At 40.1% G+C, this 15,490-nt stretch overlaps 2 protein-coding genes across 5 annotated transcripts in view; both read right to left on the bottom strand.

Moving 5' to 3' along the window:
* LOC134819343 (uncharacterized) overlaps positions 1 to 15,490 on the bottom strand; it is a 140,958-nt gene that overhangs the window by 115,661 nt on the left and 9,807 nt on the right. The window contains exon 1 of one of the 4 annotated variants that reach the window (XM_063829261.1): positions 7,624 to 7,627. The exons of the other annotated variants lie outside the window; for them this stretch is intronic. The gene's annotated coding sequence lies outside the window, so the exon portion shown is untranslated. Of the gene's footprint in view, positions 1 to 7,623; positions 7,628 to 15,490 lie in introns of those variants that run through there. 4 annotated transcript variants of the gene reach the window in all.
* Positions 9 to 563, bottom strand: LOC134820182 (zinc finger protein 429-like). The gene has a single exon (XM_063830403.1). The coding sequence runs from the start codon at positions 561 to 563 to the stop codon at positions 9 to 11; it is 555 nt and encodes a 184-aa protein (XP_063686473.1).

Raw genomic sequence — 15,490 nt, 5'->3', positions numbered from 1 at the left:
ACGTCACCTCAATCCACCTTCACCACATGATCCACCTTTACCACATCCACCTCCTCCTCACCCACCTCCAGCTCCCCCCTCTCCACCACCCCATGTTTAGTTAGCAGATGTCTCATCAGATTACTATTTCTATCTGACCTATACTCACACTTATCACAAAAATACGGTTTATTGTTCCTGTGAACCCCACTGATGTGCCTCTGAAGATCCCCCTTAGTTCCGAATGTCTTGCCACACTCACCACAGCAGTTTGTTGTATCTGGGGTACCACTCTCCTGTCCGACATGGATCCTCTTGATATGTGCCGTCAAGCTGCTCTTTCTGTTGAAGGTCAGCTGACAGGTTTGACACACATGGTTCCTCTGGTCTGTGTGGATGATACAGTGTCTGTGGTAGTCGCTGGAGTAGACAAAGGTTTTGTTACAATCAGGGCAGATGAAGGGAGGAGGGAAGTTTGGGTGCTCTCTTTTGGCGTGGTGTCTGAGGTTTGTTTCTGAAGTGGCTGAATACGAACAGAGAGAGCAGTTGTGAGCTCTGATGCTAGAGTTGTCAACGTGGTGCATCACTATTTTCCTCCTTTTATTGGGATTACTATCACATCCACTGAGTTTCGAATGAACATGTTTTATCATTTCTTTTTCTTCGTTTGTTTGAAAATTACATCTCTCACAATAGAAAAGGTATTCTGAATGAGAGTCTAAGTGTGGTTTCAAAGGATCAACAGCTTCATTCCCGTTTATACTACTACTGTGATACATCAACAGTTCATTGTTTAATGAAGTATAACCAGAATGGTTAACGTTTGGTTCGTTACTGAGTATGTTGCCTACACTTGCCTGGGAAACATCTTTCAACTTCATTGCCAGCTCATTTACACTGGTAACAAAACTAGATACATTCTGCTCCGTTAATGAATCAGGAGATTGAATCAGAGAATTTGCTATCGTGTTTACTGCAACTGTTATTAATTCGTTGAGGTCAATTTGAGCATGGTCAGTGCTGTTTGCCATCCTGTGACTCCGATCATGATCATCAAAACCATTTCCTACTTGATTATCTGCACCACCGTTTATAACGTGTTTATCAGCAGGCTGGGCCTGGCTACTCTCTACAGAGGATTTCGTATTAACATGAGCTCCTAAAGAGTCATGTTCCATAAACCAGCTAATCTAATTGAGGGGAATGAAGATTAATTACTCTAAGTTTCAAATAATGAAAGTTCAGAATGTAAAACTAGACCCAAATAATTTTGCTATTTAAAAAATGAAACAGACCGAAATTTCGCAGTTTTGGCTAAATTTTTGAACAGTGACCAATCAGTGAGGTCGGTGAGAGTGACACAAGTCGCCTTCAAGGTACTGGAAGCAATATATCCGGAGAAAAATTTGATGCAATGAAAATTTTGAATTCGAATTTCAGCTTTCTACGATCCAAATTTCACTGTTTTGACTGAATTTTTCTTGAATGACAATCTTACAAGGTCACTGAGGATGGTACAAAACACGATTGGGGTACTCAAAGTTCTACTCCCGAAGAAAGCTTTGACAAACTGAAAATCATCAGAATATAAATAGAGATTTTGGAAGATTTTTGAAGGAGCTTTTCTGCAGTCCCCTTGATCGAAATTTCACGGTTTTGACTGAAATTTTGACACAAGTCGCCATCAAAGTACTGGAAGCAATATATCTGGAGAAAATTGACTAGCAAATAGCAAGAATTCCCCTTTGCCCTGCCCTGCCAACTATCAGTCCATCTGCAGTATGACTGGTATGCAAAATTATCTTCAATTACTTTTCTTTGTAGAGATCTTCATTATCATTATTATAATTCAAAGAATTATTCTGTCTGTATGTCTGTATGTACGACCGCCCACATGCAAATTAGATGCGAAATAGGAATTTGCGTAGTAACCATGGTAACGGTATTCTAAAGCGCACGTGCAAAGATTTGCGAGCAACGTTTTTATAATCGGTTTTGTGGTAATTACGTTGTGTTCAGTGCAAGCTACATTTTAATCGGATTATCTTCGGTTGTGACGGATATTTGTTGATGCTATAAAAACTGACTACCAAAGAATACTATTAGCTTCCTCCCTGTGACCACAGGCTTTCTAGTTATTATATAAAATACATGATACAATTGTTCAAACAATATATACATTTGATCAAATCAAGTGATGAAAATGCCAAATGGCAAAGCACAATCAATTTAGGTGTTGAAATTAGCATAGCACAATACAAAGCTTCCAGGCACGCGCATTCCTTGCCCCGTTAGTTACCTGTCCTTCCAAAACCAAACTAGCAGTCAAGGACAAAAAGTCATACACCAAATGGGCATTATATTTTATGAATTGTTTTACATCTTTTTATTCTGTAAAAATGTGCTAAAATTAAATTTCTTGTTTCATTGAAATTTCTTGTTTCATTGCAAGGTAACAGAAATGCAGAGGCAGCTCGTGGGAGCTTGCTGGCAGTTTTGTTGGGTGTCCTATCGTGCTATACTGCGCATGATAATGTAGCCGTGCGGGTAATAAATCCTGGGTTGGCTTCTCGTGTATTCAGTAAGTGTGGCTGACCCCACTTCTCTGCTGCGCGTTGCCGTGTTGGGGTGCTATCCCGGCTCGCACGCCGGAGCTAACCCCCCTCCCCGGCGTCCGCGCGCTTCGGCTATTTAGCTATATCAGAATTGAAATCTGCAGTCGTTTTCCGTACTGTGTGTCTGGAAAGATAATTATTGGTAGAGAATCAGGGTTGCCATACCGCTCGCCCGTTTACAATTAACTATGTGTTAAAACTGCACGGCTTAGTTGTCCAAACGAGGATTGGACACCCTACAACACAAAATTTCACAAAGATCATGCGTGCGCTTACATTCGAACGTTTGAGTGAATAAAGAGCTTCGTACGTATTGCGGTTAGATATTTCCGAATACTATTAATGTTCACTATTTCTATTTTCAAGCACCAGCCACCAGATAATAATTTTAGGGCGTCCACGGACACCTGGACACCCTCAATAGCCGCCTCTGCGGAAATGGCTCATTGCGACCAATATTTCTGAACTTAAACAATCAAATATATACACACAAATTTCAAAACACATCATCTACTCCATCATCAAGGCAGGGATGAGGTTGTACGAGACTTCTGATAGATGTCATTTTTGATGTCAATCTTCTTTCCTCTGTTCCCACAACAAAACAAATTTAAGACTTGGCAATAATAACAAACACTGAGCTGTTGACTGTTCCACTACTGAAGCTGAACACAAGCCATGCCCTCAACTCCTCAGTGAATTACATAGAATCCTGTCTTAGCAAAAAACTGCATGTACTTGGAATATTTATTGATCTATCTAAAGCGTTTGACACGATCTCACATGAAAAACTACTTAATAAACTAGACAACTATGGAATACGTGGAAACGCCAATAGACTCATCGCTAGTTATCTCTCTAATAGATATCAATATGTCTCTGTACTGGGCGAAGAGTCTGACAAGCTGCCTGTTCTCTTTGGAGTTCCCCAAGGCTCTTGTCTCGGACCCTTGCTATTTATAATATATGTTAACGACTTATTTAGAACAACTGATCTGGGCAAGTTCATACTATTTGCAGATGACACAAACATATTCGTAGTAGATGAATGTAGAAAAAAACTGTATGCAAGAGCAAACGAAATTCTCCGTTTGTTACACCAGTACATGAAATGCAATCTATTACATATAAATATAAAGAAATGCTGCTACATTCACTTCAATCCGTCACGTACAGCTACTGATAATGAGGCAGATAACGAATCAGAATATATACTAACTCTAAATAATACGGTAATAAAGCAAGTTAAAGAGACCAAGTTTTTAGGTGTTATTATTGACGAAAAGCTAAAATGGGATGTTCAAATAAGAGCCCTCAACTCGAAACTTAGGTGTGAGATCGGAAGACTCAGTAGAATACGACACGTTATCCCGAAAAAACACCATAAAGAATTGTACCACACGTTATTTGAGTCACACCTAAGATTTGGAATATCGGTATGGGGTGGGTCGAGTAATAATATGCTTCAACCTATCTTCATCACTCAGAAAAAATGTATCAGAATACTATTTGGTGACCTTGAAGCATATCTAGATAAATTTAGAACATGTGCCAGAACACGTTGTATAGATGAACAAATCCTAGGAAGAGAATTCTTTGAAAAAGAGCATACAAAGCCGTTGTTTAACAAGAACGGCCTTCTTACCGTCCACAACCTGTACAAATACACATGTCTATTAGAACTGTTCAAAATTGTCAGATTAGAATCTCCAATCTCACTCCTATCTTTACTCCACAGATCACCATCACAAAGACGTTCAGACCAGTTCATCACCCCGAACCCATCCTCCTCTTTCATTTATCAATCAACAAAAATGTGGAACGACTGTCGAAAAATTGACAGTTTGATAAGCTTTACTAAGTCAACGAACTTAGTTAAAGTAACACTGAAAAGTGAACTACTCAAGATACAGTCCAGGTACGAAGAATTAGAATGGACAGAATTAAACTTTGATAAGAATGAGCTTGTATTTTAAAACAGAGTCCTTTGACTTTATTATTTTGAAATTGAAGAATCGTTCTGGCCATAACTCATTTCGTTCGCATTACAGATTCACATTCACTTTCATTTTCACTATCACGCACAGTACAGGGTCATACCTCAATACCAAATTATTATAGGGCACAAGAACAAATTTGTTTACAATTATCAAAATTTGTTGAGCCCAGCAGCTTACTTCCTATCCTCTCTTCCCCCGTCGTCTGGAGCGTGTGATTTTTGTTGATATCCGAGCTCTTGTTTTTATCTTTTGGTTAACTTTCTGTGATTGGACTCGGTATTTTCGTCCCCGCCGAGTGGGACGATGCTTGCTCGCCAGTTAAGCTATACTTTAGATGACACTAATTTCTACAAACCACAAAATATTAAATATAAAATGTGTCCAGTATGGCGCAAATGCATAATTTGATAATTTCTCGACGCTGTCGTCGGGGTGAGAGTTATCTGAACCAACTGCATGCCCCTACGATTGCGTCACCACTGGTGAGCAAGCATTTGTTTGTTGTTTAGTTGTGTTGGAAGGGAACATTACTTGATTAATTCATCCATTAGGATTTTAATAACGATGAGCTAAGATATACCGTTCATCTTAGACTATTGGATCAATCTTATTATATGATTAGATTTTATAAACGAACCTGGCATACAAAAGATTGTAATGCGGAGGTTGGCTGGCTCTTCTATAATAAGTACGACACTCCAACTTACAGAATGCTTGCTAGAGATAAAACAAAATATTATCAGACTATACATGCAGCATGAGTAACTGGTGGATAAGCCTTCGGTAAAAACGGATCCGGAAAAGTCAATGCGGCACTCGGGTCCTTGGTATTGTCGTCGGTATATTGTCCATTATTTACGTTCTGCTTTCATAGTTCAAACAATAGTGAGCTCTAAATATACAGTTTTAAACCGATTAAGTATGAATGAATGAAATACCTGACAATCCGCACTCCTATAATTCAAAAGCATGAGTAACTCGTAGTGATGTACGATTTCTAGAAAGTTTAAATTAAATTTGGCGCTCACAGGTCCTCGTGATCATGTGATCGCCGCATAATGTTTTGTAAATGCGCAGGGCACCTTCAAGCTTAAATTATTCACCATACTGAGGCAGTCAACCAACGCGCGGCTTTATTTTTATGATATGATATGTTTTGATTGTTATTAATAAATACCAAAATTTAAATTTGTTTTACTTGTTTTACTAACAGTGAACCATATCATGGGAATGAACCATCTACCTTCATGTAATTTTTTAACAAAACACATGATCTACTCCATTATAGGGGCAGGGATGAGGTTGTATGAGACTTCTGATAGAAGAATCTCACGTTTGGTGTCCACCTTCTTTCCTTGGTACCCTCGTAGAGCAATAAGAGTTGTTCTCAACATTGCAAATCTTATCCTTGTTCTCACATGTCTTACTACATTGCAGAACCTCTCAGTGGCGTAACGTTGCCTGTTGGCGCCCCCCCCCCCCCCCCCCCCCCCCGCCGGAAAGGCGCCCCCCTGTTGGCGCCCCCTCCCCTTTTGGTGCCCTCCCTAAAATTGAACAAACTAGGTTATTTTAGAGGATACGCCGGTAAAATCTCTAAAAAAGTGTGTATCTAGAGCAAAACGCGCAGTTTTGCTAGTACTTTAGTTAAGTTTTCGAAATTGTCCCACATTCAAACGACGATTTGGCGCCCCCCTAAGACGGCGCCCCCCTGCACAGCGGAGTCAGCGGGGCCCTTCGTTACGCCACTGGTACCTCTCCTTCCTTTTTCTTGTTGTTTTCCTGACTCTTTAGACATTCCTCCAGATGTGAGGAATACAGCCGGGGTGAAGGTAGCCTTATCCACATTGAAAGTAAATACCGGCAGTTCCCATTTCTTTATGTCACAAACAAAACACCGAGAACTTTATTATTGATAAACAAATCATAAACAATATCAAGAACAGCACAAAAGTTAGTAAAAGTATAAATGCTAATGACTGGTATATGCAAAATTTTACTCGGGGACCTTACTTTAGGCTTTTGTGTTTATAAACACGAAACACGCAATTAAATATTATGGTGAAACGACAGGCAAAATTAATACAAAATTACTTTAAGTTATTTCTTGATGCAAAAATATACAGTGCAGTTTTAATATTGTTTACCAATCACTATTAACTGTTTTTTATTGATAACTTCTTTTAGTGATATGCTGATAAAAATAAAGTTTTATAATTTATTAGCACAGTACATATATGCATTACCTAGTACCGAGTTAAATTTATTCGTAATTCATGTCATCTGCAATTTTGATATTTGAAACAAATATTGCGTACGGTTTTGTAGCGCTATGCACTACTGGGCCGTGCCGCGCATCTTCTCGCAAACACAGATCGGCGAGATCGCAAGATACGAAAGATAGACATCGTGAATCAACGTACGGTTATACATTATTTGTTATATCATATATTCAATTGACGATTTCAATTTTTTAACAGGTGATACTCGTAAAATATTTGTTCCAACTCGGCGCGTTCACATAGCCATGTGTCTACGCGTACTGTGTGACGCGGTCGCGCGCTACTGCAAGCGAGAGGGCTCTGGTTAGAGCAACTCGGCGTGCGTCCTGGTAGGTTATAAACCTACAATCAATTCTTTGCAGCTCAGCGAGGCCCAGTAGCGCATTTCACCAATTTAACGAAGGTGTGGTTGCGAGAATCATTATTGGATGCGCGGCGCGGCCCAGTCTAGTAACGCATTGCGCTACAATTGCATTATATATCGAAGGGCAATTTCATGGTTGTATATGCCATATGGTTAATATGTTTAAATGACAGATCACTGATCAGTCGTAACGAAAAACTTTAAAATAGTAAGCGCCGTCCAGTACTTTGCCTAACCATGTGCTTTTGCGCCACTTCGGGCGCGCGCTACTGCAAGCTTACCTGGGGACCTCAGGCTATTATGTTCATAGAGATTGGCCAGTATAAAGTACATCGTGCTAGTTAAATTAATGCTATGAATTATCACAGTGACTATAAGGCACAAGCCAAATTATTTTTATTACAGAGTTAGTATAATTATAATACAGTAAGTTTTTAGTATTAACGCCGCGCAAAAATTACAGTACATACGGTCTCACAACTAAATCGAGCGCTACGTATGTTTTTTCGTTCATTGGGTAAATTTAGTATAAGGAACTCTTTGAGCCTGTTAAACCCATATTATAGTCGATTTCAACGAATGATCAGGAAACTGTGATAGAGCGATAAATTATAGTGGAGCCTTGTCAAAAGAGTTTCTAAATTCCAATGCAATTGCAGTTTCCGTCTTTGTTTGCTGTCGCTTATTATGTATTATACATTACATACATGCCCTGTTTGTAACTGTAATGTGTAAAACATGTGGGTATGTGCTAGTAAATATGCATAGTAAGTTCTAGCTTCGATGTAATATTTGAAAGGTGCAGGTTATATCTGCACCGAAATCCTGCCTTATACATTAAAATAATTTAATTAATTAGTTAACTTTCTGCTCTGGTATTGTATGCAGTCATCAGCGAATAGCCACCGGCAGTTGGGGAGGGGGATGGAGTCGCCCCCAATCCACCCGGAGTCGGTCGATTGGACGCCCGACACAACTGCAAGCTAGCTCCCACGAACCGCCTCTGGTACCCCTTGAAAATTCCATATCTTTTGGCAGGGCAAGCCCCTTTTGGCAGGGCAAGCCCCTTCCCTTTTATCCAATCTTTGACTCAAGCTCAGATTCCGTAACTAAGTTCAACTAGTGCCCAAAAATGCGGATATTTTGTCCTAATCACATTGGAGGGGGTGATGTTAATGTGTTGTGTAATTTTAGCGGTATTAGTCCCATTTCTTTGTTATCATACTATTGTTTATTGAACTCATAAATTACTCAGCTATTTGATTAGTTACTCAGCAGTGTGATTAGTGATTCATACTTGGTCCTAACAGTGTATTTGCTACTGATATCACTGAAGTTGCATCATTACTATTAATGAGTTGCCATCATTTGTTAAACTTTCCCCCAACTTATTTGTGATCTATTAGAGTTTTAGGGCTGAGTTATATACAGTAAAACCCTGATTTACTGCGGAGTTTGGAGGAAAGAAAACAGCTGAGGTAAATCATATATATATATATATAACTCTAAAACTCTGGTCACAAGAGCAACTGCCTAAACGTGCAGAAGTGAAAACAAATACATAAAATACTAGCAATCCTTTAAATTCTCAATAAATAAGTTCATTCAATGTCATTATATAATTCTTAAAACCGCATATATATGTGACCGGTAAATAATTTAATTGGTCTATAGACTACTGTATAAAATTCTCAATATAAACTTTTTAACAATAATAAATTAATTAAAAACACACAACAACCTTTGGTGTGTAAGAATGATTAAACAGCCTCATTTTGACACAAAATATCTTCATAATATTATAGTATATGCTATAATATTAGAACTGTTAAGTTGAGTTCAGGTAACAGAATTTAACTGTAATAGAACCTCTGCTGTGTTATCCACTGTTGAGATGTAGCCATATTTTCGTCCGGTCTAACATTGACCCCGGCTCATGAAATATATGCTTCGTCCGGTCTAACATTGAACCCGGCTCACTAATCATAGGGATGGTGTAGTTATGGTAGTTGGAATATAATCAACTGTTTAAAGTTTTATCTCTATTCGAAGGAATTCTTCTGCATCCTTTGTTATTTCCAGTGCTAGATCAAAGAACTCACGAAGTCTGCTCCATGATATCAACATTGAGTTCCCACCATAGCCTTGGTTTTTGATGTTGTGGAAAGGGTGTCTTTCAAGAAGCTCACTCATTTTGTTCCTTTTATCTGCTTGTACATCAGGACAGTCAGTAAGCAGGTGAAGTGAATTTTGAGCCCCTCGCCTACAATCACACAGTGGAGAATCGAATTTACTGCTTTTGAAGCGGTGTAGAAATTCATTCATTATGTTGTTCGGATAGAACAAGCTTAGAAACAAGGTTTCAAGTTGCCTTGATGTTTTGGGCGGAAACTTGAGCTTTGTGGCGCTCACTGTAGGTGCCTCTGTATACCCTTCCAGCTGGTACTGGCTGTTTATGGACGATTGCCAAAGCTGTTCACTGTAATGTTTCATCACTGATTTACTGTAGCTGCATCCTTTTATTGATAGACTGGTGAGTTTTTCTAGATCATGGTTATTTATGATTTTTAGATCCTCATTAGTGAAGTGTTCAGGAAGTATGGAAGATTTCCACAATAGAAACTGAAATACATCTTTTACCTTTCCAGTTAGTGCGCTGTAACTGCCTGATTTCATTTGGTCATCAATAAGGTGTTTCAGTGGATCCTCTGTAAGCAGTGGACACTTGCTTCCCGGTTCGAAGTTTATTTGCATTTAATTAAGGGTTTGGACAATGGAAACGAGCGTGATAATAAAGGGTAAACAAAGTTAAACTATGAAACAATACAATGAATAATTCGACAACCTCTACTTCAAATCCTAATTAACCAGACTCGTATCGCCCATAAACGCCCAGCGATCTAGTGCTGCAACATAAAACACGGATAGCACGGTCAACTCGCCTTGACCGTGCCTAATCTAGGTGCCCTGAAACAACCACTGCCGATTCTAAACCTCTAACGACACGTTCCATCCGTGCTCACCAGGCCCCAACCATAACTGGTCCTGGTCCCTCACACTAGTCCGGTATCAACCATGACCCTCTATCGAATAGGGTGAGAATGCAAACAAGGGGTATAATAAAGGTGCCCAAGGTACTTAACTGAACAATGAATAATCGAATATTTGCTCAACCAACGCTTAGTCACTCAGACTCATATTGCCTCAAATACTATGCAACAAATTCCTAATTACTCCGATTCATACTGCCTCAAATATTACGCAACACACTTCCTGCCGTTAATCCTACCCTTAATCTAGCTTTACCTATCTGAGTCAACCATTGCTGTCTATTCCTCCCGGGCTCTTACTCTTAGTCTAGCCTTATCTGTCTGAGTCAACCATTGCTGACTCTCGCTCTGCCAGAGCCCAGTGTTGTCAAGACATCCCCTGGTGTCGGACCAACCATTGTTGACCCCGGCCACAACCAAGCCTGATAATAGTAACTACGTAATGCTCCACTATTCTACTACTATCCTAGTCTAGCTTTACCTATCTAAGTCAACCATTGCTGACTATTCCTCCCGGGCTCTTATTCTTAGTCTAGCTTTATCTGTCTAAGTCAACCAGTGCTGACTATTTCTCCCGGGCTCTTACTCTTAGTCTAGCTTTATCTATCTAAGTCAACCAGTGCTGACTATTCCTCCCGGGCTCTTATTCTTAGTCTAGCTTTATCTATCTAAGTCAACCAGTGCTGACTATTCCTCCCGGGCTCTTATTCTTAGTCTAGCTTTATCTATCTAAGTCAACCAGCGCTGACTATTTCTCCCGGGCTCTTACTCTTAGTCTAGCTTTACCTATCTGAGTCAACCATTGCTGACTCTCGCTCTGCCAGAGCCCAGTGTTGTCAAGACATCCCCTGGTGTCGGACCAACCATTGTTGACCCCGGCCACAACCAAGCCTGATAATAGTAACTACGTAATGCTCCACTATTCTACGGCCGCCAATATTATACTAACCACTATAACCTGCTACCTAACTAAACGACCTGACCTTAACAGGTTCTAGCTACAGAACCTGCCCGGTATCAACATGACCCCCCTCTCGATCGGGTAAACTGGCACTCCCGATCTCAAAAGGCTAATCGTATTTTCCTCTCGCCCCTGATAGTCTAAACAATCTACCATTTCCCGGGAATTGCAAACTGTCCTGTCGATAGCCACAACATAGTACCACTAGTATTCTGTAAACACTCCATAATTCAACCTTGTACTGACCCAAACATATGTTAAACTGACCTCTCTGCACTTAAACTGCAATAACTGTCGTATACCAATATATGCCCAAAATACTACCGTCACATACTGGACACCACGACCGCCTTATTATAATCACTACACTACCTAGATATTACACAATATTACCCTAAATTCATCTCAATTAATCACGGTTTACACAACTTTACAAAATATGTTCTTTCTTAGAACCCTACTATACTGGTACAATAATTTAATGGAAAATCTCTTACTATAGACCATATCTCTTGCCCGGTCACGGCTTACACAACTTTACAAAATATGTTCTTTCTTAGAACCTTACTATACTGGTACAATAATTTAATGGAAAATCTCTTACTATAGACCATATCTCTTGCCCGATCACAGCTTACAACTTTACAAAATCTAATCTTTTTTAGAACTCTATCATACTGCTGGTACACTAACTGAATGGAAAATCTTGCCCGATCATGAAAATTTGATATTTCTTAAAACTTTACTATACTGGTATACTAAAACACACTTTCTAAAACCCTTTTTCTGCTCTTCCTCAACCTTCCGAAATACCATGGAGAGCATTTAAAGCCCCACTATAATAATTTAATAAAGTTTCATCAAACTTAACAGCTTACTTCATCTGTCTATCTTGTCTTTCGTCTCTTATTATCTCCGTCTCGTTCTCCGTTCCGAACATCCTCATCTGGATCCAGTCTCGAGTCTCCGTTCGTCGTTCGACTTATCTTTTTCTGGCTCTCGTTCTATGTCTCCACTCCTCGCCCAGACTATCTTCCTCTGGATCTCTCTCTCTATCTCTGTTCAGAATACAAGATGATGTATAGCGTCTCAGTTCGTGGGTTTAGTTTCGCTGTCTCTCTTGTACTCCAGGTATGTTAACCATCTTCTCCTCACCGCCCCTGTTGGGTAACACTCTCCGATAGTTATTTATTAAGACTTTGGTTTTACTTTTTATTTCAATATCGACAGTTCTTTCAGTTTCAAATAATTTCTGATTTATCTGATTTTTGTGATCAATGATATTGCACTGTTATTTCGATATCACTAATGTTATATAAATCTTATGACTCATTCTGACTGTTATATAAATTTTGTGACTCATCCTGACTCTGTATCTCCTTCCTGCCTATCCGCATTCTCCCGTTACTCGTCTATGTCTCCATTTATCAGCTCACGCCTCCGACTCGTCTGTGTCTCCATTTATCAGCTCTCTGTGTCTCCATTCATCAGCTCTCGTCTCCGACCACTCTGTGTCTCCATTTATCAGCTCTATGTGTCTCCATTTATCAGCTCTCGTCTCCGATCACTCTGTGTCTCCATTTATCAGCTCTCGTCTCCGACCACTCTGTGTCTGACTCGTCTGTGTCTCCATTTATCAGCTCTCTGTGTCTCCATTCATCAGCTCTCGTCTCCGACCACTCTGTGTCTCCATTTATCAGCTCTATGTGTCTCCATTTATCAGCTCTCGTCTCCGATCACTCTGTGTCTCCATTTATCAGCTCTCGTCTCCGACCACTCTGTGTCTCCATTTATCAGCTCTTGTCTCCGACCACTCTATGTCTCCATTTATCAGCTCTCTGTGTCTCCGTTTATCAGCTCTCGTCTCCGACCACTCTGTGTCTCCATTTATCAGCTCTCGTCTCCGACCACTCTGTGTCTCCATTTATCAGCCTTCGTCTCTGACCCCTCTGTGTCTCCATTTATCAGTACTTGTCTCCGATCGTATTGTGTCTCCCTTTATCAGTACTTGTCTCCGATCGCTCTGTGTCTCCATTCATCAGCTCTCGTCTCCGACCACTCTGTGTCTCCATTTATCAGTACTTGTCTCCGACCATACTGTGCCTCAACAAAATGATAAACTGATTACACATCACACCTCACCATATCTCTCCTTTGGTATCATCACCGTATCAATACTAGCCTCTGTGTCTAGAGAATCATGTGATTTTTTCTGCACTTGACACTCACTGAGACGCAATTGAATTGTTGTACCTTCTGGTTCTTTCCCCAAGTTCGAGACGTTGATGTCTTCCTTCCATTACAGAATTTTCTTTCCATCCAGGTCCAATTACACTTGCTCTCTGCCACACATCGTTGGTATGATCTGCTGACTTATACCTAATGACATCCTCACTCTTAAAGTCTAATACCTTATTCCTCTTGACTACAACCTCTACCCAGTCTTGATTCTCATCAGACGAAGAAGCACTCTGAAATTCATCAGGCTCACTTGTGTCTCTATTTTCATCACCGACACTTTCTGACTTCACTTGTTCACTACTGGTCTCTACATTACCAGATTCTTCTATTTAAGTTTCAGTTCCACTCGAAACTTCCACTCCTTCTGCTGATGGTTCATTGCTTACTTCCTCTGATTCATTCGGACAGAATTCATCTTCACTGTCACTATCACTATCAACAATCTCTTCTTTCCTTACACTCTCTTCCCTACCATTTTGTTCAATGGTATATTTCTCTGATCTCATATTTTCCCATAACCTGATATCTGCCACATAATGACCTGATTTGGTCACTTTCAGTTGTTGCCGTTCTCCGCCAATCATAATCTGATCATTCTCTATGTCTAATGATACCCCCAGTTGCTTCATGCTACATCTAGAAAACAAAAAGGGTAATTCTCCTGGAACCACAAATGTTTCTAACATGAAATCTCTGTTACACAACTTGACTGGTAACATGACACATTTGATAGATTCAACCGCGTGTCCGTCTCCAAAACCAAAACTCAAGTTTCTCTCGACTTCGCTGACCTTTTTCTTCAACTCTTCAGGCATTGACTCTAAGAATGTGTTCAACTAAACGTCACCACACACATAACTGGTTGTCCCAGTGTCAATCAACACCTTGTTCAATGTCTCATTGACTAACAGCACTGTCTCACAGTAGTCATTGTCAATTTTGTTTGATTCTTAACCCTTCCTGCACGACTGATACATACACACTGAGCCCGAATCCTTCTTTCGAACATCATTAACATTGGGATTATGTTGACAATCTGCCCGGAAATGCTTATTCGAATCACAAATTGAACATCTTGCTACATCGCCTGTTTTGTGACTGATAGCATTTAACTCATCTTTGTAGTCTGAGTTATTCCTTTCTTTTGAATTGAGCTGTTTGTCTCTTTCCCATGGTCTGCTGTCATTTCCAGATCTCCCTCTGCCATTGGAGTAATTGTTATAACCGCCAGAAGAGAACGATTTCCTTCCTCCTTGTCCTCAATTATTGTATCCTTGATAGAATGTATATTCTCCGTTATCACCACTGATGTCAGTATCCTTTTTCATCAAACTGACCCCTATGGTAATGCACATCCGATCCAGGTTCTACCTTAATCTTCACTGTGTCTAACTCCAGTCTGGATCTACGACAGAAAACAGCGTCACCGAAACACCTCTTCAAACCTTCCTCAATTGCTTTACTTGTCAACTCTTGAGTCCCCATTGCAGCTTTGATCAATATCTGTTGATCTTTGGTCAGGTTGGCCTGAGTTAACAACCTGTATGCCAACATACCATCATGATAAATTTCTTTCTTGTCATTAAACAACTCTCCGATCCGGTTCAATCGTCTCTTGAACTCAGCGCTATATTCTGTCATTTGCATTTGTTCCGGTCTAACAAACTTTTCTAGATCATCAATACCTAGAAATATACTCTGAGTATATATACATATACTCTAAGCGTGTTGCAAAATCTCTTGCCTTGAAATCCTGGATTCTCAAGACCCACACTGCAGCCTTCTTAGCAGCTGCTATCGAAGTTCCCAACTTCACGTATCCCCTTCAAGTAATCCATCCCCTCTGTCGACAAAGGCGGTTGGTCTCCTCCCATGTCTTATCAGTTATCAGTTCTTCTACCTGCTACCAATGATAAATTTCTTTCGTCCATAGCTTTCTGTACAAGAGGATCTTGCCCTCTTTGAAGACCTCCTTGGCCACCGTGTCCTTGCGTTCAATCC

This window comes from Bolinopsis microptera, chromosome 8 (genome assembly GCF_026151205.1).
Source record: "Bolinopsis microptera isolate Bmic1 chromosome 8, MBARI_Bmic_1.0, whole genome shotgun sequence".
In the NCBI taxonomy this organism is placed as follows: Eukaryota; Metazoa; Ctenophora; class Tentaculata; order Lobata; family Bolinopsidae; genus Bolinopsis; species Bolinopsis microptera.
Note: the sequence above shows the minus strand (reverse complement) of the source record. Positions and strands in the feature narration are given on the sequence as shown.